The sequence below is a fragment of the Tenrec ecaudatus genome, chromosome 9 (genome assembly GCF_050624435.1).
Source record: "Tenrec ecaudatus isolate mTenEca1 chromosome 9, mTenEca1.hap1, whole genome shotgun sequence".
Taxonomy (NCBI): domain Eukaryota; kingdom Metazoa; phylum Chordata; class Mammalia; order Afrosoricida; family Tenrecidae; genus Tenrec; species Tenrec ecaudatus.
Window position 1 is genome coordinate 103,914,419 of NC_134538.1, and position 26,559 is coordinate 103,940,977.

The window sequence follows — 26,559 nt, forward strand, 5'->3', positions numbered from 1 at the left end:
AGATGATGAGAACATTAGAGAACTTCTTTGCAAGACACTGAACTACCTTACAGGAAGCAAACACAAGAAACCCCATTTCAGAGAAGAAATAAAGTGTGACATTGAGTCCCCGCTGAAAAGTTGAGCCTCTGTCAAGAACCAACAGATGGCCTGAAGAGCCAACCCAGAAAATCTTGGGGACCCCAGAAAACTTAGCTGGAGACCACAGAATTTCCAGAAAGACGTCAAAGGGCCAACTGGACTGCCAATATAAACCCGAGTAGAAACAGTGGCTTTCAGAGTGCTAGGAAGCAAGCAGACCCCGACTTCAGCGCTCTCCAGTGCTAGCCGGTGAGTGCACCAAAGAAGGCAATGCTTACTGGGATTGTGATGCTGGAAGAAGGATGTGTGAAGTGCGCCGCCCTTACACTCTTATGTTTGCCCTCATATTCTTATACTTCGGAGTTTCAGTTCATTTCAAGATTATTAGATTGTTTGATGTGTGTTTGCAGTGAATAATCGGACCATTCGAAAATGTCAAAGAGTGTTAAGCAATATTGATCGCACTGCTCGTGACACTAGTAGATCTTTTCCCCATATTGCTGTTGGGTGGGTTCAGGCCCCTCGCCTCTCAATTCGCAGTGGAGCACTTAACCAGTGCGACATCACTATAGTTTATTAACGAAGGTTATTAACACAACCTGCACCAATTCAAGGAGAAGGGGCCTTGCCTCTCAAAGGCAGGAGTATCAAGGAACTATAATCAACTTTAATCTGCTACCAAGTGACAAAGTGACAAAAGCAATGGCTGACAAGTATTCAGGTGAATTTTTGTTTAAAAATTTCAATTTTAAGCAGGAGCAGTTAAAAAGGAAAGCGTCTCTGAGTTAGAGTTCGAAGGCAGTGAGACTTCGGAGCCTCCATGTTGTGTTCTGTGCCTTCCTTCTGGACCAGTCAGCTGATCAAGTTACTGCACCTGTCTAAACCACAAGGATTAGGACCCTGTTGGTACAAAGTGAAAGTTCCCCGAAGCTTGACTCGCCTTTCCCACGCCTCTCCCTTTCCTTCCTGTTCTCCTCCCTTTGCCAGGTCTAGGGAGCTCTCATCGTCTTCCCTTTAAAGTCTTGCTAGCTCACACCTGGGCGGGTGCTGAACCTGAGCCCATGCTTTAAGCACGTAGGTGCCAGCTGCAGACCGCAGAGCTTCTGGCAGGCAGGGTGGGGCGGGGCCTGACAGGCCAATCGCCCGTGGGTGGCCAGAGCCCCAGAGCTGTGTTGCAAGCGAGCAGGGACTCAGGTCTTTCTGTGCATCCACACAGAAGGAGGTCTGGCTGCGGGCAGTCATGGCGAAACTGGTGGTTCTCACGCTTCTGGGGCTGGGACTAGGAATCATCAGGGACTACCGATCTTCTTACCAGTAAGTTGGGTGATGCAGTCCCCTTACTCCCACCGGCCCCCAGGAGTCCGTCCCTGGACAGAAAGACCCAGGTTCGGAGCAGCCAATCTACTGTTTAAGGTTGGGGGCGCAACCTTCTGACTCAATTCACTGCCATCAAGTCAATTCGGAGTGATAGCGACCCTGCAGGACAAGGTAGAACTGCCCTCCGTGGATGTCCCAGACGGTGACTACTTACAGGAAAAGTTTCGTCTTTCGCCCTCAGAGAGGCTGGTGGTTTCCCACTCCGGATTTTAAGGTTAGCAGCCCAATGTGTAACCGCTACACCATCAGGACTCCACACACCTCAGGTTTTGTTCAACTTCTGATCAACGCAGTAAGCGAGGAGCCAAGATCAGTGGTGCGAGTGACCAAGCAGCCAGTGTATTCAAGTAAATTTTCACCTACGATTAGGTGTCTGCACTACAGGTTCATTTCTCAGCCTTTCTTCAAAATACAAGCAGATCAGGGGGGCCCAGATACTGAACGAACTGCGGAAAGGAGCCCCGAAGGTGGCCGTCTGGCCCTGGTGCAGAACTATCGGCTGGGAGAGGTTTGATGGTAGACCATGCTGAGAGGCAGGACAGCAAAATGAAGATGAGGGCGCCATGACGGGCCTCCTGCTCCAGGGTGGGGGCCAGTACATCTCCTATTTGATGTCCTGGCCTCTGGCTCCTGCCCCCTCTAGTGTGGGGTTTGGAGCTAAGGAGTATGTGTATGTGTGTGTGTATGTAAGAAAGAGCTTTATATAAATAGGAATTGTATATTAAGAAAGCATCCCAACCCAGTCCAGATCAAGTTCTTAAGTCCGATATTAGCTCATATATCTGACACCAGGCTATAAATTCCTCTTCAGACTCATACAACACATGCAATGATGCAGAATGCAGTAAGATCACAGGCCAGTGGGTGGAAAGTCTTGTGGATCTAGGGGTGGTAGAAGTATCTCAGTGCTGGTGTGGGTCTTCACGTGGATCCTCCAGATCCAGGGCTCTGGCTACATGTTGCTTGTTAACAGGAATGTCTCGCAGGGAGGCAAGCAGAGTGTATCTGGCCTCCAAATGAGATAATTAAACTGCTACCTGATTGACAGGCTAAATTTCACCCCTTCACTCTTAATAGTCTCAAGTCGACACCAGATGATGTAATGACCCCAGGAGCCCTGGTGGTGTAGTGGTTATGTATTGGCTGCGATCTACAAGGTCTGAAGTTTGAAACTACCAACTTCACTTTGAGTTGGCACTGCCTCAATGGCAGTAAGTGTGGTTTTGAGTTTTCGGGGTGTGATAAAGGAGTCCCTGAGTGGTGCAGGCTATTGAATGGAGAGATTGGTAGTTCAAACCCACTCCCAGGTGCCTTGGAACATTGGCCTGACAGTCTATGAATCCCCGAGCCCACCCCACCCTGCCCTCCTGCAATCAGTCATTGACAAACCCCCGCCCCCCAGCACGCTTTTTCTTTGGGGTCCTGTGAGTCAAAATGCTCTTAAAGTTGTAGAGCCAACCACCACCCAACCGGACCTGACATCTCATAGGTCCTCCCTAAATGTGCTTCCACAGCCCTCTTCTTTTCCATCCCTGGACACCTCCCCCAGCTTGAACTGGACTGGAGGTGCCTTTTCACAGTTCCCACCGGGCTGTCCCATCTCCTGCACAGTTCTCTGGTCCCAGCTCCCTGAGTCTGCCTTGGAGGAGAGGAGAGAGCTGCATGGAGGCTTCCCCAACCCCGAAAAGTGGTAGACGGAGGTGAAGCCTCACCTGGCTTCGGAGTCCCCACACCTCCGATGCCCTTGCAGGCGGGCGCCTCTCGGCTTCCCTGGCGCCCACGTCACATGGGCCCAGCTGGCTGCTCCCGCTGCAATGGGGCAAGTCTGCCGAGGGCTTCCAAGGCCCCCAGGCTGCACTGGGGTGTTCCTGGCTGATGATGATTCCTCTCCGGCACCATGGGATGGGGTGAGGGTTGGGGTCAGGCAGGCTGAGCTCGGGACTTGTCTTTAGATGCTCTCTGCAGGGTCTGGAGGATCCCGGTGGCCTCAGCCCCGCTTGGTGGTCCACGTGGAGAGAGAGCTGGAGCTGAGGACTTTTCATGTCTAACATTAATTTTTGTTGCTGGTTGCACCCTTAAGTCAACAACAGGAAACGGTAATATACACGCATAGATAAAGCAACTAAACAGCGCTTAGTACATAACTATTCGATTAATGTTTAATTCCCTACTCCTCTTAAAATGCTCTGTAAATTGGTGCTGCACAAGAAAAATAAATGGGGGGAGGAGGAACATTTTCACAATATATTTGTTGTTTTGTTCAAATTTTTTACAGAGGTCAAAGTCTAGAGATCAATTTATTCTCTAAGGCCTAGTCAATGAGATCTTCTTATTTACTTTGAAGTAAAACATTAATAAAACGTGCAATGGCGTCACGGAGGCCGAGGTCCCATGGTGCAAAGAGCGCGTGCCTAGCAGCAGGCCTGTCTTGTCTTGCATGTAGTTGGCGCAGCACGGGGGTGAGGGGACAGGAAGCAACAGGGGGCGTTGGACGCCCTAGCACAGGAGCGCTTCAATGGCTCCGCCTCTGATGTGGAATCTGATGCTGTGATTGGATATTGAGAGGACATTATGATGGCTGACGAGTTCCACTTACTACAGAGAAATGTCACGGGTAAGTACTCCCAGGAGTCTGAAGACACAAAAGAGAACAAGCTTACCTGCACACCCGTTTTTAAGGAGTATGTTTCCTGGTGAGAAGGCTTATCACGAAGCACCTGCTGGGGCAGATTCCTAGGCTTTAACCTGGCGGCTTTCACCCGCACCTTACAGCACAGATAAAGAGGAAATGGCTGGTGATCTATGTGACTGTTGCTCATGTTCACGGATTGCCTGGTATGTAAAGAAGTGTTTCCAGATGACAGAGAAGAAAAAGAAGCCCGGGGGTGAGACTTGAGCAGTGGTTTGGTAGTGACTTCCTTGTGCAAATCATCTTCCATGCCAGCTTCCCGCCGCCGGAGGCCCCCACCTCCAGGTGACAAGACCCCCAGCAGCAGCCCAGCAGACTGGGCGAGGTGAGTGGTGACAGGAGGACACCCCTCAGAAAACCGTCCCTCTCGTCTGCTGCTCTTCATTGAGGTTACATACTGACGCATCCAAAGGAACATAACTGGACTGCCCCCCCCCCCACCTCTCCTGAAACACCTGGTGGCCCCTGGCCCCAATACTTTTCCCTGAGCAGGTGGCTCTCTGGGGCTGTCTATGGAGTAAGCCCCTGCCCAGCTCCCACCCTGGCTATGGTGCTTCATGTTACACTCCTAACCAGAAAACGTGCACATCCCACCTCTAAACTAACAGTCGTTTAATACCCAATGTGTACCTTTGTGGAGGGTGTATGTGTGTGTTTAAATAAAAATAAGAATCCTTTCAGAAAAAATTAAATTGAACATTAAAACATTAAATTATATAACCCATGGACTGATTGAAAACATATATTCAGAAGAGGCTTTTAGAAATGATTGTTTCTTCTCTCCGTGCCCCCACTCACACCCACACTTGTTGATTATTTTTGAAATCACAAAATATTAAAGAAGTGTCAAGTAAGGACCTGCTGATGACTTTGGATTTAAAATCATGTAAAAATTCATTTTCATGAGTCATTTGCTGCCAAAGGATTTTTTCCGGGGGTTATGTTGAGGTGTTCCTAGCATATATGCAGTTGGCACTAGCCTGGGACAAAAGGAAATGAGATATTGTAATCATCCAACACCCGATCTAGCCTTTCTCAACCTCAAATCCCTCTTTCCATCTGCACCTGGATTAGTTCTCCTCCTGTGCTCCCAGTTGCCCCAAATCAGTCTTCAAAGGATAACAGGTCTGCCGGGTAGAAGCAAGAGGCAACCTGTCTGGTTTACTAATAGGCATCTTTTACATGTTTTTGTGTAAAACTGTAGCTTTTCCACCCCTATCCTAAACAAATTCTTTCCTAACATGGGGTTTAAAGAACCCGTTTTCTTCAAAATCTGCATGCCCCATCGAGGCAGGGATGGCAAGACTTCTCTCCCCACCTTTGGGCATGGCGTCAGGAGAGCCCAGTGCCTGGAGAAGGACCTCGTGCTGGGTGGAGGGCCGAGAAAGAGGAGGGCCACGAACAAGATGGATCAGCAGAGCAGCTGGCCCCATGGGCTCTGCTGTAACAATTGTGAGGATGCCAAAGAGTCGAGCATGTCGTGCTTTGTTCTGTTGTACGTGAGTGGGCACTGCCTCGGTGGCGCCTGTGGCAGTTCCACTGTGTCAAGCAGACACTCCTGGCTTGGGTTGGGGCCAGATCTGTCAACCAGGTCAGAACGTGGTGGTGCTTTCTTGGAGGGATGGTCTCCTAAGGAGACCCCTCTCTCCCCTTCACCTTGGGGCTTGCTGGAGACCCTGAGAGCTGCAGGAGTCCTGCCATGTGCCCACCAGTCTGGGGTCCACACGAACCTGCATCCTTCAGCTTGTGATCTGCCTGCATCCTGCATCACTGCATGTGGCTGTCAGGCTGAAGAGGGACTTACAGATCAGGGTGGGACTTAGAGACTCGAGTTGGACTGAGCTCGGACACTTTCTTGATAGAGAATTTCTCCTCGATATGAGTGCCCCTGGATTTGTGTCTCTAGTCAAGCCTGCCCCAAAGCACCTGACAACAGCAATAACTTCAGCAAACTCCAGCCCCTTACAGCTCAGGCTTCCTTCCTGTCTTCGTCTCTCTATCTACACCGGTGGCTTCCTCTTCCGGCGATGTCTTGGGTGCTTCACAATGTGGACTAGGGAACCGTACGCCTGATACCTTGAGTCAGATGCTCTCCAAGGGGAGAGGTGCTAGCCGTGACATCACCTTACACAGTGGGAACACAATACATTTTTTTTTCTGAATACAACAAAATCAGATGGCCTCTCAAAAGTCCTATCGCTTTACATTTTGCATGTAAGAATACCATCCAGAGGATCCGCTCACTTCTCGCCCATCCTCCTCCTGTGAGGGTAAATGATCAGTAAGGCAAGTTATAACTTAATATTCCGATTTTAAACCAATGACCATTTGTAGGGCTTCTGCCACGGCGCCCCTGCTCACTGTAACTGTATCGCATCCTTCCAAAAACCCAAACAAACCCACAGTTCCGGAGTCGATGTGCACTCAGAGCAACCCTGGAGGACAGAGTAGAACTCCCCTGTGGGGCTTCACAGGCCGTAATCGTTTGTGAAGTGAGCTACCGCATGTTTCTCCTGCAGAGTAAAATTTGGGTTAGCGTCTGAACACTCTCACCACTGAGCAACAAAGGATCCTTATTATTTCTCAACCGATATTTGTTGTGAAAGTCTTTGGATGGTGCTCACTTGGTAACCTCTCCTTCATCAGCAACTTTGCTCTGGTCAGGCGACCGACTGGGTACTTCTTCCAGCGATTCTTTTTTCCTTTTCTCCTTCATTCACGTGCTTGCTAGGATCTTTCTGTGTTCACATTTCATGAGATGCAGTATGTGTATATGAAAGGCCTTGGGAATGATGGTCTGAAGTTGTAAAACCATGGAGCACACCTGTACGATTTAAACTAAACCCAAGTCCAGGCTGTGGAAACAGATTGGCCAGATGGGCAAGAGGCCCATTTGTCAAATAAATTGGAACCACTTTGCTATTTAACACAAATTTCTATCCAGGCTTCCAACAGGTCCATGCCAATTGTTGGCGTGGGGACACATGGGGCTGCTAACCACAGGTCAGCAGTTCAAAACAACCAGCTGCTCCATTAGAAAAATCCTGAAAATATATCCAGTCTCAGAAACCCAAGGGGCAGCTCTATCCTGTCCTCTAGCTAGGGTCACCCTGCGTCAATGAGTTTGAGTTTGTAGTGAATTAGAATCTACATTTCAATAACGTCTCTGGCTAGTCTTGTGTGTATATAAGAATCTGTAGGAACAATCCAGGGAGCTTCCTAACATGTAGATTCGGATTCAGTGTAGCTGGGTGGAAATGCCGAAGTCCAAACTGAATGGACTGAGTTGAAGTCCTGTTTTCCACTTAGGGCTCCTTACACAAATGTTGATATTGTTTCGCTCCTGCCAAATTGTACTAAGGAGACAATATTATGTAATGTATTTTGTGTATCCATGCCCCGTCCCCCACCCCCACGCCCAAAACAAAATGCTATGTCTAGAAGATCCTCTGTGTCTTGTTCTGACCTTGTTTGATAGAATTTTCCACATTTCAGGAACCACTAACCCTGGGGCTGGAACATAGGCAAGAATTTATAAATATAAGCTGCCTATCCTTCCAACCTAAGTACATGTTCTGCACACTTTTGTATGAATTTTATTCTTTTTGACCCACAGGTCTCGACTTAATGCTGGTCGAGAGGTGACACAGGTGGAACTTCCTAATTGCCACTTAGTTAAAGGGATAGGTACGTATATGAGAAGAGTGGGTGTTTCATTTGAATTTGTATGTGTAACTTGCCACTTATTGATAAAAATTTCTGCTTAATTTTGTTAAATTTTTTTTTGAACCAGGAGAGTATTATTAATTCATTAGCCAGTTTCCATTTGGTGATTCAATGTTTATCAGGGTGGAACTGTGTTCTCCAGGCTTTTCCCCAGTGAGGCCCCTCTGGGTGGCCTTGCACTCTGACCTTTTGGATGAACAGCAAGCAAGTTAGCCATTTGCACCGACAGTCCAAGGACCCTACAACCAGAGAACTGTCACAATGCAGACACTTGATTGCTGCTTCACCAACATTTTCCAAATGTGTTGAAAACTCTGTTCATTTGCTTGTCGTTTTACATTGTCAGTTTTGCAAACACAATATTTAGAATAATATTTATGGCACCATAACCTGAGGAAACAAAAGGAAGGAAAGAGGAGGCTATTTGCATATTTTTAAATAAATCATTTCATTGGAGGCTCTTACAGCTCTTATAAGAATCCATACATCAATTGTATCAAGCACATTTGTACGGATGTTGCCACCATCATTTCCAATGATGATTTTATTAACTATGTAAAGGCTATGTGAAGACTATGTGAATCATAACAAACTATCGACAACATTTTGGTTTAAAAAATGCACTACCTGCAAAGGGTGAGAAGGTGCAGAACAGTAAGCTCAGGTGTGCCGGGCCTCCACCATGGGGGGTTGGCTGTGTTTGCCAGGAGAAAAGTGCAACTGGAGAAACACCAACAGATCCGTCCGAGGACTTGAATCTCCACTGGATTTCAATGAACTGACTTTGTTATTTGTTGTTTGAGATAGTGGTTTTTTGGTTACTTATTATTTTAATATTATTCATTTCCTTTTGAAAAGGTTGAGGGAGCTATAAAGGTTCAAATAGAAGACATGCCGAGTTACTAGACTTAGCCAGACACTTTATGGCATATTTTTTTCTAGATATAAATAGCATATTGTATACTGTCGATGGATATTCTATAAACAATCTCCAGTGCATGTATCATTTGTGTCTAGATTATTTGCAATCGTAAACATTTACTACTTAAATTATGAGTGGAATGATCGTGATGTTCATATTCTTAAAATGACACTCTTTTTAACTCAAGAATTTGATACTGCTGGTATTTCCAGTATAATTGTTGATTTGGAACAAAACCCTAAACCCACCTCTGTGGAGCTGATTCTGACTCACACTCTGTTGGACAGAGGTGAATGACCTCATACGGTTTTCCAGGTTATAAGTGTTTATGGAAATGGACTATCATCTCCACAACCCCACACCGCCACCCTTAACCCCTGCCCCAGCACACAATTTTTGGCTTCCTAGTGTATATAAAGGTTATGTTTATATTATATTATAGTCTATTAATTGTGCTATAGCATTATGAAGAAATTTTAAATATTGCATTACCAAAATGGGACAAAAAGGCACAAGGTGAGAGTACACCTCGTTAGAAAAACAGTGCCGGTAGACTTGCTCAATGCCTTTGGCATTGCCAACCAAATGGTGCCAATAGACTTGAACAGCAGTCTTCCAAGTTGACAACCAAGTGCTTAAGCACTGAGCTCCTGTGACTTGGAGTTATTAAATAGAAAATAAATATTTGGAGTTTACTCTGTATCTTTCACAATCCCACAAACTCTTTTAACCATACGTTCATGGATTTCTCTGAAGTTTATGTCAGGTTTCAAACTCTGAAGAGAAAGTTCTAATCTAGCAAACTAAAACAAGCCATGAAATATAAACGTGCTTTTACTTTGGATATAATCTCATTAATCTATTTTTGATAAAAATCAAAAGCATGAACTATTCTCAAGGAAGAGCTAAGTCGTCACCCCATTTTCAGGTTAGGAGTGATGAAGAAATGACCCCTCGACGCTTTCTGCAATTGTCTGACACCTCTTGTCTGCTTCTTCTCTTTCCTGGCAGACAGCGGTTCTGAAGACCTGGAGATTCTTCCTAATGGGCTGGCTTTCCTGAGTAGTGTGAGTGTTTTCTTGTACTTATGGTGTCTAAGGCGTTCTATAAGATGGTAGCTTGCGGTTCCATTGGTTCTGACTTAGGTACTGCAGACTAGAACTGTTCCAATGATTTTTTCCTGACTGGAATCTTTATGGAAGTCAATCACCAAGCCATTCTACTTCAGCATCACTGTGGGTTAGCAGGCACGTGGTTTTGCTGGGGCGATTGGGAAGGTCGATGCCTGTGTGTTGGTCGGGGTGTGTTTCCTTCTGAAGCATGTTTCTTCAGGGTCTCCCATGGACCTACCCAGCAAGCCGGCCAACAGGTTTCCTGTGTGGCCCTGAGGCCGGGAGCAGACAAGGTGAACTCATGTGCCATCAGCAGCTCTGGCAGTCTTCATATATGCAGTTTATTCTCTTTCCATTTTCCATAAGGGGTTAAAATATCCTGGAATAAAGAGCTTTGAGCCCAACAAGCCTGGAACAATCCTACTGATGAACCTGAATGAGACAAACCCAGCAGTTTTGGAATTGATGATCATTGGCAGTAACTTCGATGTTTCTTCATTTAACCCTCATGGGATCAGCACATTCACAGAGGAAGGTAGAACTTTATTTAATGTTTATTATAAATGAAACCAACATTTAAAATTATAATAGATGGATGTTTCTTCCCATCTAACCAAAGTGCAGTCATGAATAATGTTTACTCTGGGTTTCAAATCCCCCTGCCCATGTTAATCAAATACATCATAACCAGTTAAAACCTTGGTAATTGCAAAAATGTTTAAGATTATTGAAGCACCTAATTTCTTTTAATACCAACATCTACATCAGTTCTATAATTACTAGAGTAATAACATTTAGCCTTAATATTTATGGGATTTCCGTCTTAAACAATTAAAAAAATCCAGGTCTATACAAAAATTGAATTCCCTCACCCCACCCTATCCCACCCTAAGGTGTCTGCACCCTATATATCCCAGGCTATAAAGACACTGTTGTCAGCATCTCCCAGACGTGCATCTTCAGTGTCTCCCTATTGAATAGTTTATCTGTTGTGTCTTCAAACAAATCCTTCGCATTCAGAAGCCGATTAACACGACTCGATGCCCAGTCCTTCTGACTTTTTCCCATGTCACGCTTTTATTGGCTTCCACTTCCGTAATCTGGACAGCAAATCTCAACCTCAGTTGCATACAGAATCATACGGGACATTTATTAAAGCCCAAAGATTTTGATTCAATTCGTCTGTTCAGTTGATAAAACTGATGCCCTGTGACTCCAGTCCATCTGCGTCCCCTCCTGCGTTGCTTTTTTCAGACTTCCTCGCTGTGGAGGGCTACAATTTCCGCCTTGAAAGCCAGCCACGCGGTGTCCTCATTAATAAACCTCTCTTCCCGTCATCATCTTTCTGGCTGCTTTACCTTTTCATTACCCCCTTCTTTCCAACTTTCCCGCCATTCTCCCCTCCCTGCCTCGTTGGGTGTCTGGGAGCATTTCTCCTGCGAGTAACTGACTTCTCCAGGCACTCCTGTTCTTCCTTCCTGGCTCATCGTTGACCGTTCATCTTCAATTCTCTGAGCATGCCTCAACAAAATTAATCTTTCATTCTTATTGTCTTTATTTCAGAAATTTCCACCATTTTACAACTGTAACTGTGCTTGTTTCTGAATATCTTCCAAAGTGTGAAGCTTGTTTATTTATTTATTAAAAGTCAGCTCTTCAGTTTTATTCTGTTTAGGGAGCTCTCCTTTGGTCCCTTTAATCAAAAGACATTTCGAGAAGTATATAATATAATATATTAATATATATATTTATTCTCCTTTGGTCCCTTTAATCGAAAAGATATATATATATATATATATATATATTCTCTCTCTCTCCCCCTGCCCCTGTGCGTGCACTCGTGCATGAGTGGGGAAGGGGTCTTTAAAGAGGATTCCTACAAGGGCTCCAGTTCAGACATGTACGGATTGTTTTAAACAAAACCCAGTCTGCAATTAGGGGACACACACAGACAAGTTACCTTAGCCATACACTTGCCCCAGTGCCTTCAAAACTGAGGCTCGTTCTTTGCCAAGGGGAAAAATGATTTTGAGATCTGGGCTAATATCAGTTATTTAGCCCATCTTAAGTAGACATCTTCCCAAATCATTGCAGCTTTGTAGCCAGTGCCCGGAATGCTGTCCCACATAAGGTGGCAGGCTTTGGGTGAAGGCAGTCCTCTAAGGAAGGCTGGGGGGTTTTAACGGTAGGAAAACCTGGCAACTTATCCTAATAGGTGTGTGTTTTTTCTTCTTCAGTGGTTGTTCCACCCACTTATCAACTCGATTGTATTTTGGAACTATTTGTTAAGTATGTACATGCCTTTATAAAAATAACAATGGGACGCTAGTACACAGCCCTTTTATAATGGCTTCTGTGTTAAACCCTCCTCCTCCATCATGACATCGTTTCTGACAGTGCAAAGGCAGAGCAGGATTCAGTTGTGTGGGAGTTACCGCAATATAGTTCATTTTCTGATGGAAATGTAGATTTTCTCCAACTTTATGCTACTGTAAACAACGTCAAAATAAATATTCTTATGCATATCTCATTTGTATTTCCTCAGGATTAAGGAATTGCTAGAATAGAAGTCTAATTCCTAGAATTGACTCTGCTGAGCAAAATAGTATTCCAGGATTTAATTCTCACTTATATTTGAGTTTTGACTCTCTCGCTCCTCAGTCATCACCGGGGTCTTTGAACTTTTATTTCAAATACCGGCCTTTGCCTTTCCTGCCTTGTCCGGTCAGTGCAACCTTCTCGGTCCAGTTCCGTAACTCCATACACCTGATTATTGCTATCATCCCAGGTCATGTTACCCGCTGGCTCCAAACTTGGTAGAGTGGAGACTCTGGATATTTACCCTGAACCCTGACAAGACAACGCCTCTATGGTTTGATCCCTCCCTTTCTTTTTAAATGCGTATCCACTCTAATCTCGCCCACCTCATCACTATGAAGAGACCACGCTGGGAAACTCCTTCCTCTGGCTTTGTCTATTCTGATTTCGGCTATCCTTCAGTCTAAGAGCCTAATACCAGAGAGTGTTTCTGACTTCCCTGGAGAAGATAGCCTATCACTGTTAATACAGGTCAACCTGTTTTATCGGTAATAACACCAACGAGAATGTACACACCGTTGGTTTGCTGCGTGGCCTAACGGAGAGCCTCCTTGCTGGCTTCTCTGACTGTCGTGTCGCGTCTGTGACCCTCTTAAACGTCGCTGCGTTTCCCTCCACACATCCATGCAGTTGTCAAAGGCCGCCAGAGACGGCCGGGTTCTGAAGGCGCTGAGCATCCTCTCAGCCTCATTTGCCACATCTGGTCAAACCTTTGCGACCATTGAGCTTGCTCGCGTTCCTATCTCAAAGTCAAATTGGCTCCTGGAAGCTGCGTCCCTGTGCGTCTGTATCTCGGGTCTTCTTGGGGGGCAGTCATCATGGTTCACTGTGCGTCCGTCCGTCAGTCCGTCGGCTCCCTCCGCCTGTCTTCCTGTACTGGCACTCCCCTCAGCAGCTCTCCCATTTACTTCAGCTCTGCCGCTCACTGAGCCCCGGCTAAAGTGCAAAGAGTGTAACAAGCTCTTTGGCGTATTAGTGTCAGTGCTGATCATTTTAGAGCTGAGTGTCTCCCCCTGCGGAGCTGTCGGATTTCAGAGACTGTCACTGGATCTTCCCTGTGCCTCTCTTCTCAGGAAAAATCACAAATGCTTCTCTCTACAAAGAGGTGAATCTATTCCATCTGCCTGACATCGTAAGTACTAGTTGGAGTGGGTTGAAATTGCTTTTGGAGCTGACAGAGCTGACAGCTGAGAACTCTGGTAATGTTTCGGTTTTTGTTTTTAATCTCGTTTCAGATAATACTGTGTACCTGCTGGTGGTGAACCATCCAGGGTCTACGTCCACCGTGGAGGTGTTTAAATTTCAAGAAGATGAAAAATCACTTTTGCATCTGAAAACCATCAGACATGAACTTATGCCTAAGTAATGTTCGGGGATGTATCATATTTCTATTGTTCTTTAACTCCAGGGGATGACTAATCCATTTTTAGTTTTTCCTTCTGGCCAGAGTGGCAGTCACGGTCCCACTCTACTTTGTGCTTATCAAAAACCTCTGCAAATGTCCTTCTCAGTCCCTTTCAGGACTCCGCTCCACAGAGCAGAGACCCTCTCCTTTCTCTGATTTGAGAGTCTCCATTTGACCTTGTTCCAAGAAAAAAGATACTGCTCTTCTCACAAGCTATATCTAATAATTCACACCCAAATTTCACATCTTATGTTTTGTTTACTCATTTAGTATTTTTAAAAGATGCCGTTTCAGATAATTCTGTGAATTAGAACCACAAACCTAAGATAAAACCTGATGCATCTAAGATTTCACCTTGAACCTAAGCTTTTGACAACATAATGACAGGGTGAGTCAAAAAGCATTGCCACACCATGATAGAAACCTTTATTAAACTGAAATATCAAAATGTGAACTTATTGTTTCAGAATACATCCTCCACGGAGATCAATGCACCTCTGAGGGCCATGTTTTCATCTCTCTAATCCTTTCTCAAAGAACTCTGTGTTCTTCTACTCAGCACAATGTGAAAAACAGCATGTACATAATTATTGTGGCATCCCCAAGTGACTTTTTGTTGTTGTTGAGATGTTAATGTTCTTTGAGTTTGGTGAACAAAAGGAAATATGAAAGGGCAGGAACCAGGCTGGAAGATGAATAGGTAGGACTTCCCAGAAAAATTCTCATAGGACAGCCCAGGCTACCCTCAAAGAATAAGCAAATCCTTTATTGTGATAGATAAAAATTCTGCAGCACAATGCTTAGGCCCTTTTCCTTACCAATGCAGTCTTAGATTTATAGAAAAGTTCTTCATAATAAGCCCCTATGATCAGGTACTTTGAGAAAAATCTATCAAGATGACCCCTTTGGCACTTCAAAATGCAGTGGCCCTAACTTTCCGAGTTGATCTCCTTGCCTTGCCTTGGCTGGTCCAGCAGATCCCCTTGGAGATCCCATATTCTTTAGATCTTTTTGTAAAGGTACCGGAATAAGATTAAGACAGGGGTATTGTTGAGAGGAACAGTCTGCAGCCATCCACTGACCACAGAGACGTGTTTAAACTATTAAAAAGTACATGAACTCGCGTGCACCTAAACTGGAACTAGTAGCAAGACTTTTTATTTACCTTTGTATATAGGATACTAGAGGAAAGAAAGGGTCCTGATCAATGTGCACAAAATCAATTTTTGTTTTCTCTTGCCTACAGGCGTTTGGTTTATGAGGCTACTGATAAAAATTTGGGATAAGAACCTGACACCACCTTCCAAAACAGTGTCTTAGCCCTAGTTATGATTCTGTCTAGGATCTCAGCCTCTTAGTGTGTCATTATGCATGACTTCATACCAGCTCAGTAAATTTAGATTTTAATGAAGCCTTGGAATAGTTGTTCATTTGCCCCAGGTGACATGATCACTAAATGGTAGAGCTGAAATTTTAATACTAGTGTCCTGGAGCTGGTGCTCTGAATTATTGTGATATATGTCATGAAACCCTATTTTATTTGTTTTGCTATTTAATTATCTAAATCTTTTTTGGGGTGGGGGTTAATGTGCTTTGGCAGGTCGGGGGGAGGCAGTTGCAAAAAGATTCATTTTGAGCATCATAGAACAAGGCTGAAAATAGCTATTGTAGTTCAGAATTAAAACCAGAATTCGACTCTCTCAACTCAAAGATACTCCCATTTTAAAAACTAGCATTAATATTCATATTCCTAAATCTATTACAAGGTAAGCATGTTATTATTAAAAACAAAGCCGTGATTGTTACTGTTCAGTTCCTCTAGGTCAGCTAGACATGGCTTTAAAGCCAATGTTTTTATTTCCTTTCTACCCTAACCTTGCACTGGGCAGAGCGGACGCTGCGGGCTAGGGAAGCCCAGCAGAGCTGAGGGGCGTGGCCTGGCCCCGCCAGAATCAAACAGCACCGGCATTCTAATGGCTGATTTCAATGCCGTGACTCGTCATCATCCAGCAGTCCTCTTTTTTAATGAGAAAACACAACACAACAGGCACATGACAGCGGAGCAGGCTAATCCAGAAAAGGGTTGCTACAAAAGCGAGAAAGAAACCCGCGCTCTGGTCTACCCTGCCCCGGGCACACGGAGTCCTAAGTTGTGCGAACCTTTTCCCACAGTAATCGTGGCGACCATTCACTGAGGCATGAGTGGTTGTCAGACTCCCTGGGAAACACACAACAGGCATCGTCTTATTCCCGATCCCACTGCAATTCCACACATTAAAGATTCTGACCCTTCATCTTCTATTAATGAGCTGTATGACCTTGGGAAACTCATTTCCAGAGGAGAAAACTGAGGCTCCGTGAGCTTATAGAAACTCGCCCCCAGCCCCGAGCTGCGTCAGAGCTGCTGTTTGGACCATTACGCTCCCTGCAACAGAGCAGAGATAATTCTCTCCCAGATGATGGCCTCGGGAACGTCCAGCACCTCAATCAGCAAGGGATGACTCGCTTATGTGCCCAGCATTGTATCTATTAAAGCAGAAAAATAGACTCATAGATCTTACAGTCTCAGTAACAGGGGCAGAATCAGAATCAGAAAATAAGCAGGAGCATCCTATTTCCCGGCATCCATGTTCGTGGACATTTTATTCGGTTTCGAATCATGAAACTTTCCAGCCGGAAGTAACCCTTTCAGGCTGAAAGATAGATCAGTTCACCATCGTCCTTTTATTGAAAACTGAGATACAGGAAGAGGCAACAATTTCCCCCAGGTCTCACAGCTAGTAGTGGGGAGTTGTGCCTAAAATGCAAGCTTTCGGAGTACTGGCCTGCGTTCTGGGTGCTATTGTTGCTCTATATGATGCCCTGCACTGAGAGGACAGGTGCTTTAGGAGCACTGATCAATTTTCTCCTGATGATTCCTGGCCTTCACCATATTCGGTACATCTAAGTGCGCGCGCACACACACATACACACGATGCATGTGTACTATCAACAGTATTTTTAAGATTTACCCAATAGAACTTTAGTTATCTCTTAGGGTGTCTTTGCGATTAGTATCTTTGAGGATGACTGAGGTAGCACTAATCTCTTATTACTTCTTTGCCACCGCACTAGTGTGAAGACCCGTTCTCACCTCTTGGTTTCAGGCAAGACATTCATGAACGCCAATCCATAGCACACCTTCACCTGTTTGTGTGTGTGTGTGTGTGTGTGTGCTTCCACTGCAGTTTGAATGACCTCATCGCTGTGGGACCAGAGAAGTTTTATGCCACAAATGACCATTACTTTGTGAACCCCTATTTACGATCCTGGGAGCTGTATCTGGGGTTAGCGTGGTCTTATGTTGTTTACTACAGTCCGGATGACGTCCGTGTGGTTGCAGACAAATTTGATTTTGCTAATGGGATCAACATTTCACCTGATGGCAAGTATGTGAATTCTTTAATCAAAAGTGCATTTCCTCCCATTACCATTAGCAATCTTTATAAGATATCCCTTTATAATTAACGTGGTAGATTTTAACATGGTATTCTATTAGTGTGAAATTAGTCTAAATGTAAGATGCCTCACTATAGTTTCAGAGGGTGGGAATTTATTGAATCATGTCCTTCCAGTTTGGAAAGTCATGCCGTCTTTATTTTCTTGTTGGGAAATAAAAGGTCTCTTTCAAGAGGGGACACTGTGAGAGACATTTAGTATTAAATAGCTTTGCTTTGAGCAAGATTTCGGAGTGTATAATGAGTTTAATAGAATGGGGCCCTCTATCAGCACTGCTGGTTTGTGACAAGAGAACCTAAGTAAAATGTAAATCAAGATACTGCGGGCTTCCTTCACCAAGAAAGTCCTGCAGTGAAGGGTGAGGAGGGAGAAGTCGGCTTAGCCAGGCTGGGTGTGGAGGGTGCAGTTGATTTGAGTTACTATCCCAGGTAGCCCTGCAAACAAACAGGTCACGGAACATTGGTCTGTGGGGGACTTCAGGTAGCCCTGGCGCACACATTCAGGCATACAGTTCATATGTACATAGGAATCTATTCCATCCACCCACCTGTACTTCCTTTACCTTTGTTATTGAGGATTTCAGAAGGCTACTCATGTATATTTATTATAAACAATATGGGAAGCTTTCAATTATTCCTTTCATCCCCTGTTCTTCAAAAAGAGCAGGTAATTAAGCACCTCTTTGTCCTGGTATACAGTGTACTTAGACAAAGTGCGTGTATTCCTGAGAGGACAGTAAATCCATGGGGTCAGGACAGACTCAGAGGAGGGTGAGTTCACTTAGATCTAGGACAAAAGTGTTGTCTTCTCCGACGCTTATTGGCCCTGAGGGGCTTGTCAGAGGACTGTCCTGCCTCTTCGCTGGTGCGAAGCCCCGGGCTCAGTGATGAAGAAGCTAGATCTTACCACCATATTGATAAACAAAGAGAACCAATGTTCTGCATTTGGTTCCCAGATACAAATGGAGGGCAGGTGTTAAAGCTGATTTTCTTCCCTCCTGATAAGGGACAGCTAATCTCCCATTTTTAGAAATAACTTGAGATATTAGACCCCTCTGTGCACTGGGAACTCAGTGAGTTGTTTTAGAATTTACTGTGCTTTGAGATAGCGTTCATTCCCCAGTCCACAAGCGAACCTCTTGCTTAGGAAGAGTTATTACAACTCCCCCGCCCCCCGCCCCCCGGCCCCGTCTCCCTTTGAATTCCATTGCTTCCAGTGCTTTGATGTAGTGATTTCGTCTTTGAAGGTATGTCTATATAGCTGAATCGCTGGCTCATAAGATTCATGTGTATGAAAAGCACGCTAATTGGACTTTAACTCCATTGAAGGTAAGATGTATTAACACTATAAGTTTGCAGGGTGTGATAATTAGATTCGAATTGATTTACAAAATTAAAAGTGAGGGGAAAGGACGGTCTAATTGGAATGGGTGAGAACCAATTTTTCACTCCTTTATGAAGACTCATCAGCATGGTTACGGGTTTGTGGCTCACCTTCACTCTGTGGCAGAATGGGCCACCGTCTACCCCGGCCGGGTCTCCCCTGTGAAACGTTTATTCTTTTCTACAGGCGGATCCTCTATCATCCTCCTCCGCCCTTCTGCCTTCTCTGTCCTTGCCTCCCTCCTCCTTCCTCCCCTTCTTTCCCTCCCTCCTTCCCTTCTTTTCCTCCTTTCTTCCTTCTCCTGTTTTATCTAAGTCAGGAAAGACCCTCAGCATGTATTGAAAACAAGAGTGTTGTCCACCAGATTGAGAAAGAGCAAGTGCTCACAATGCCTACTGCTCACCTCGCTCTGTGACCTCGAGCCATCCTCTCCAGCTTACTTCGTGCCATCGCTACCATGGGGCTGTGCTGGCTACACATCATCTCTGATTCTGCCTCGGGACCACAAGATCTTCCCTCAGGTTCCCAGCGCTCTCGCCTTCATCTCCTTCTGGTTTTCAGTAATCTCAGGCCTCAGGGAGGCCTTCCCTGGCTACCTTATTTAACTTTGCCACTCTGTCCACTACCACTAGCACGCATGACCCCGTTTCCTTGACTGCTATGTTTCCCCCTTTCACGTGTATTACTAACATATTATAGGTAGCTAGCTAGCTAGCTAGCTAGCTTATCCTCTCTGTTGTTTGACGCCCCACTAGCGAGTGTATAAGCTTCTCAGGGACAGATTTTTGCTTTTGTTTTCCCCTATAGTCCTGGAAGAGTTGACACCAAGTAGACACTCCGCAAATCTGTGTTAAACTAATAAATAGATTACAGCTGGACCTACACTGAGGCCTCACCCACTACCCCCAATAATTCAGCTCCATTTCAAAGTTTGGGTTAACAAGGACGGGAAACACAAAAGCAAGGAAAGGGACCCTACGAGCCTAAAACCCCAAACGCCCCTTGTCCCTGAGTTGATTCCAACTCCGAGGGGCAAAGCGTTTCCAGGGCTCTGAACTCTCGCAGAACAGACAGCCACGTCAGGCAGCCGGCGGTTCCTTCCGACTGCTAACCTTTCTGTTAGGAGCTCAAAACGTTCACCGCTGGGCCACCAGAGGAGTGTTAAATCTCAGACAGTGCCCCTATTCGTCACACAAAACACAGCCAACCATGACCAAAGGACAGCACACCATTGCTCTGCCGCTCCACTTCCTGTCGTTGAAGCACCAGCCGTGGGCTGTGCGACCGTTCTCCCGCACACATCCGAGGGGCTGTCCTGGGAAAGTCACCATGCAGGGCCATCACATGGAGCAGCACATTAGACACGGAAAACCCTCGGCAGAGCCAGGCTGGTATTAGCGGGAGTAAGTTGGAATTCATGCCCTCAGACTGGAGGGAAGAAGCTTAAACGCTCAGTGCGTCCAGAGGTGCTGCCCTATGTTGGAAGTTAGAGGATTTTGTAAGAAGGGAGCCTTTACAAGTATCTTCAGCAAGGCGAGGGGGAGGCTAGCCTTGGTATAGGCCAGGCCCCACTTAGGGAAAGACCTTGCTGGTCTTCGATAGAAACAGCCCCGTGGAGGTCCTTCCCGACCCAAAGGTCAGGCTCCTTTCTGAGTGATCCTATTGATCCAACATCAGTTTGCAAAATTACCTGGGAGGGTCAGGAGTAGCTGAATCTAATCTTAGAATTTGTGATGTCATGTGGCCAGGTTTCTTCTATCCAGCTCCTTCTGTGGATTTGATAACAGTGGGAAGTGGAAACGAGTCAGAGTCCCCAGCCCCGGGATTGGTGGGGGAAATATTGTAGGCCAGTCAAGACTTGGAAATCACATCATCTACCTGTCATCTCAACAGCTCGTGAGCCAGACTAGTCGTCAAAATGGAATGAGAAATGAATTTTCGACACATTGAGATTCTAAAACCCAGTCGATGAGTTTCTCCCATGTGGATGCGCTGTAATTAGCTTAAAATTTCAATATTTGTTGAGAAGACAGTTTAAAAAAACATTCCATTGTGTTTTAGGTGAAAGTCTACACAGCAAATCAGGTTCCCATCGAACAATTTCACCATTTTCCACAAGTCTCATTGTTTCTTCACTTTTTGTTTGGTTTCCATTAATGCTTCTCCTAAGCCTCGAATTTTTGTTTTAGGTTAAATGTTGCCATTTTGCCTCATATAATTAATTAGGGAGCACGGTATGCATGGTTGATATTGTTTATTTAGTAATCCGATCTGTTATTTGGATGAAATGTGATTTAGTTTCACGCTTCACCTGACAGTCTTGGGGATTCCCCCGGTCTCTACAGGGACAGTCGATCTGGCCTTTCATAGGAATTTGGCATTTGGTGTTTTATTTCCCTTTTCTAAACAACCTTCTATTGTGGCAATGGTCAAAGCAATCAGAATGGTAGCTGGCTCATGTGGGCTCTGAGTACTCAGATTTTTTCTTTGGATCTTTGATTTCCTTCATTATTGGTTGTTCCAGAAGAGTAGAGTCAAATAAACTCACTCCCGTCAAGTTAATTCTGACCCGTAGTGACCCTACGGAACAGAGCGGAACTGCCCCTGTGGGTTTCTGAGACTGGAACTCTTTACAGGCGTAGAAAGCCTTGTCTTTCCCTGACACTACTCATTCCACGAGGATGTAGAATTAGGTCTTTCTGAGCTAGGTTATGTAAAATGACTGAGTTAGCTCATGGAACTGTGAAGAAAGCAGGTTTTTTTTCTTTTTCAAAGAGCAATGAGAAGATGAGAAATGTAGCATTTTCTACTTGGTTCTATGGAAGTCTTATCTGGTATGTATGTGGTGACTGTCATGAAGAGGAATCTTTTCTCCATGTGTCATGGTTACTTACCTATTTGGCCCAGTTGTGAGGATTTTGGTTTCCTTAATATTGAATTGTAATCCATACTGAAGGCTTCAACCATTGATCTTCATCAGCAAGTGCTTCAAATCTTCACTTTTAGCAAGCAAAGGCCACCAAACTCAAACATCAAATGCACTGCCGGTGAGTCGATTCTGACGCATAGCAACCCTGTAGGCCAGACCAGCACTGCCCCTGCCGGTTTCTCAGACTGAACCTCTTCATGGGAGCAGAAAGCTTCATCTTTCTCCTGAGTGGCTGCTGGGCTCCAACTACTGACCTTTTGGTTAGCAGCCCAAGGCATAAAATCACTGTGTCGGCTGGGCTCCTAAGAGCTCACTACCTTTTGCTGAATCAATAGGGAACCAAGTTTCTTTTTACTTCACTCCCTTCCACCACCAGTCTCTTCTCCGCAGGTTTTCAGCTGCCATAGAATTCACCAATGGGGGCAATTCCCTTTTTCAAAGATCATAACAGAATCCTGAGACAAATATGCTTTCTTCACTTAAAAATTAATGATATCAGACTGCGATGAATGGGAGGTAGAGGGGTCTAGAGGTGATTTGGACCAGGAGATGCCTACTTGATCTCCCCAACTCCCTTTGGCCCTACTTTCCTGTTCCCAGGCGAGAAAGGATAAGACTGAAACCCCAGCAGAAACCCAGAAACCCCAGCGTTCCCCCAGTGGATGGGCATGAGGGGGCGGTCTTCATTTTGAGTGGGAAGAAAGGGGCAGGGGTGGCTCACTGCAGTTGCCTATACAAGCTTTTGACTTTGCGATGAGTCACAATTTGTTATTATGAGGGCTCTAGGTATGCTGAGCTCTGTTTGAGGTATTGGGTAGATGGTGATTTTCCAACTGAGAGTTAGAGGTAAACTAATGGATAGCATTTTCCCCTGGTGGAAGGCAGCCAAGATGATAAATGGTGGAATTAAGAATTGTTGGTATTATTTATGATCCTGGTACAGAGCCTAGGCAGCATTGTGTGCAATCATCACACACTTGCAACTTATATTTGGAAACAAAGCACAGGCGTTGAGTAACACGGGGAAAGTAAAGAACAAACTTCTTCCATTCCAAGGCAAGCATTAGGCCCCGGTGGACATTTCTCAGCCCATGAGCTGCCGTTAAAGACCGTACCTTTCACTTGTTTTCTCTTTGGAAATGAAAGTACATTTCCTGGTGGTTCTCTGAATGCTTATAACAATATCATTTCTCTATGACATAAGGACCCACTCTATGCTACACTTACAACCCAGCCCGACACACACACACACACACACACACACACACACCCATTTTTGGCTCATGCATGTGTTAGGGCTGACATGTTTGAATGATTTAATACAATGTAGCTTTCCATAACTTCTCTCTATTCATTTCTCCTGGAAACTGAAAAAAAAAAAACCAACAAAACTCACTAGGATGGAAAACAGGTGGGTGGAAGGTGAGAGGAATCCCCTGGCCTGGATTGCAAGGGGGTAGAATCTGCTATATGCAGAGCCACTCCTGATGACCAAGAACAGCAGGACATTTTCTCTTGATGGATCTACTACCCCATCCTTCAGTTTCTAGTCACTGTTTGCCATTTTCCCTTGTTTTTCACCTTGGCAGTGGCTGACCTTCAACACACTGGTGGATAACATTTTGGTGGACCCGGTGACCGGGGACCTTTGGGTCGGATGCCATCCTGACGGCACAAGAATCTTCTTCTATGATGAAGAGAATCCTCCTGCATCAGAGGTTAGTTTGTAAAGCGAATCAGGTCTGCGACCTTATCCCACGCTCTCATTTTCCATTGAAAAGGCCAGCTCTCACTTATTTTTTGCAAATGAGAGGGTAAATTAACAGCTGGTCCCAGTGTCCAGCCACAGGAGGAATTTGACCTTGGGAGGTGTTGCCGTAAGAGTAACACCAGGCAACTGATGAAAAGATCAAAGTGGATAATTTGCGGGGAGAGTTTGATAGAAGGACTATATACCAAATGTAGGTCAATGTAAGGAAATTCATAGGGAAAATGCAAGCGGAGGAGTCCCTGGGTAGTGTAAATGGTTACACATTTGTCTACTGACCGAAAGGTTGGTGGCTCAAATCCACCTAGGGGCAGCTTGGAAGAAAGGCCTGGCATTCTACTTCCAAAAGGTCACAGCTACTGAAACCCATATGCACTTCTCCTCTGGAACACATGGGTCACCAGGTGTTAGAACCAAGAGAGACAGGAAATGACTGTCAGAAACCAGCACAAGAAGAGGGCTGTGTGTGGAGATTTTTCGGTGAAAGCACGCAGCCGCCAGGCAGTGACAGCTCAGGCAGAAAGTACACCACCTCTCGCATTCCTCACTGGTCAACCCACGCCAGAAGCCGGAGGGAAAAGCAGCTCCCCAGGAAGGCTTTCAGCCAGAGCAGGGAGTGTCAAGAAGCCAAAAGGACGAGACTGAGATACCAGCCTTGGACCAGGTTTCATACCTTTAAGCTCCTCCAATTTGGAAAGGCAGTTTAAAAAACAAGGTTGCCACATTGCTGTGGTCTAATCGTTCGTTTGCTACCTGCCTTCTCTACGCACTGATCCCTTCCTGGGAACTTCGTTGCCGTAGCCATGTGGGCTTTTGTGTGGATTCGCTGGGCTTTCTATTCAGAGTTTTCAGTATGCACTCACCACAGTTGTTTGTAACATCGAGTACATGAGTTCATTGTTGACCTGCTGGTCTACCTTTCTGTATTTTTAAAGCTCAATTGTCAGAGTCAGCCTCACTCCCCAGCACCAGTTAAAAAGAAAATTAGAAAGCCTGTGCCTTTGGAATAATAATAATAATTTAAAAAAAAAAAAAACAGTGAACAGAGCCTAACGGGCGACTTGTCCTCATTAGAGTCTGACCCTTCGCACATTTTCTCTCCGGCTTCACCTAACAGTTGTGATCATTTTTAATGAACATCCTTTGTGCCTTTTGTTAAGACTTTAGCTATTGGGATCACTATAGATGGTAGTAGAACTAAGGCAACGTATTCTCTTGAGTGTTCACTGTTCAGAAGTGAGCAGCACATTAGATTCTAATTTGTTATTACTCGTTAGCTCCTTTGGTGAACTAGGGTCCTTTGCTTTAGCCAAGACCTAACATGCTGCTCTGTAAAAATCTTTTCTTTTTCATGATGGATCTGGTAGGACTAACAAAAAGGACTGACAATCCATTATCTAATGCCCTGCCCCCTAAAAAAGAGACTTGGCTTTATTAGAAGAGTCTCCCTTAGGTGGAGGTGCACCGTCCATTATGTTCCGGTACGTAACTACCAGACATGGGCGTGCTATGACAGGGCCCTGTGCCCTCTGTCTGTGGCAGCAGCAGCCATTGGAGAGAGAATTTTAAATGACTCTTTAGTAACTCAGCCTTGGACTCCCAAGTCTGCAATACTTGGTGATTTTATGACACAAACATCCTTTCATGAAGACACTGTATTTTATACTAAAGTCTGAAGTAACACAAAACCAGGGCATGCAAAGGAACTTATAGAGAACCCAGTCCCACTCATCTCATTCTATAGATGAGAAGCAAATATGAAACGAGAGATAGAAACCCGACCAAGTTCTCCTTCCTTGGAGGGTAGTGCTCTTTAAATTCGGCTGAGCCATATAAAACTTCTATTTTCATAGATTATACGACATTATCAATTTGTTATGGTCAGCCTAACAATAATAATACGACATTGTTAATGATACAAAGTTCTCTTCAAGGAAATGAAACTTAAGGCTTAGACACTGAGATCTGAGCCTTAAAGGAAGGGATGGTGGCAGTGAGGAAGAGCCCTGGGAGTGGTGTAGTGGGTTATGCATTGGGCTGCAAACCCAAGGTGAGCAGTTTAAAACCACCAGCCGCTCCACTAGAGGAAGATGAGGCTTTCTACTCCCACAAAGATTGGAAGTCTCCGAAACCCACCTAGGCATATCTACCCTTATCCTATAAGATCACTGTGAGTTGGCATCAACTCGATGGCAGTGAATTAGGGGCTTTACTTCCTTCGGATTGCAGTGAAGAGATAGTTTGTTTTTGTTGTTTTTTTTAACCCAGACTTCTATCTCCCTTTCCTTTTAATTTTGATTGCCAGCATTTAAAAGGAGTAATTAAATGCAAAAGTGCAAATTCCTGGCTTATCTTTAATAAAATTGGCCTGACTGCCCACATGACAATGGCCTGGGATGGAGTAGCCACTGCTCCAATTGACTATAGTCTGCGAAGCTCCCTGGAGTCCTGGTGGTGTAGTGGCTACATGCTGGACTGTTAACTGAAAGGTCAGCAGTTTGAAACTGCTAGCCACTTGCTGAAAGACGGGGGCTTTTCTCCCATAAAGACTTAAAGCCTTGGGCCCTCACCGGGGCAGTTGTACACTGTGTTTCAGCGTGACATCGACTCATTGGCAGTGAGTCTGGTGGGGTTTGAGTTTTGTACTGCTAATATCTTACACCTCTGCATTCATTTACATTTCCTGTATCATCCTGGTTGCCCATGTGCCCTTCAGCTCTAAACAGCATCTGTCATCTTACAAATGAGGAGCCAGTTATCTTAAATATATAGTATGGAGCAAAGTATGTTTTACCTGATGGCTTCTTATGGAGAAATGACCACATATTTCAAGTCCTGAATGACACTAAGAATTATGAATCTACTGCCATTCCACTCGATGGTACCTAACAACAATGCAATCTCTTTGACAGGTGATTCAAATCCGGGATATCTTAAGTGATGAACCCAAAGTAACAGTGGTTTATGCAGAGAACGGCAGAGTGTTGCAAGGAAGTACAGCCGCCTCTGTGTATAAAAGGAAGATGCTGATTGGTACCGTGTACCAAAAAGCTCTTTACTGTGAGCTCTGA

General features: G+C 45.0%; 1 protein-coding gene across 1 annotated transcript; it reads left to right on the forward strand.

Moving 5' to 3' along the window:
* The first annotated feature begins 1,321 nt into the window (after positions 1 to 1,321).
* PON1 (paraoxonase 1) lies at positions 1,322 to 26,559 on the forward strand. Its single transcript, XM_075557609.1, has 9 exons — positions 1,322 to 1,395; positions 7,764 to 7,834; positions 9,807 to 9,862; positions 10,274 to 10,442; positions 13,741 to 13,867; positions 17,138 to 17,338; positions 18,655 to 18,736; positions 23,310 to 23,438; positions 26,401 to 26,559. The coding sequence occupies exons 1-9, from the start codon at positions 1,322 to 1,324 to the stop codon at positions 26,557 to 26,559; spliced, it is 1,068 nt and encodes a 355-aa protein (XP_075413724.1).

Bases quoted from the DNA above. Each gene is read 5' to 3' on its own strand.
- PON1 (XM_075557609.1), top strand. From the start codon at position 1,322: ATGGCGAAACTGGTGGTTCTCACGCTTCTGGGGCTGGGACTAGGAATC. The intron at 7,835-9,806 runs GTACGTATATGA...CTTTCCTGGCAG, and splicing joins CCACTTAGTTAAAGGGATAG to ACAGCGGTTCTGAAGACCTG. The intron at 17,339-18,654 runs GTATGTGAATTC...TCGTCTTTGAAG, and splicing joins AACATTTCACCTGATGGCAA to GTATGTCTATATAGCTGAAT.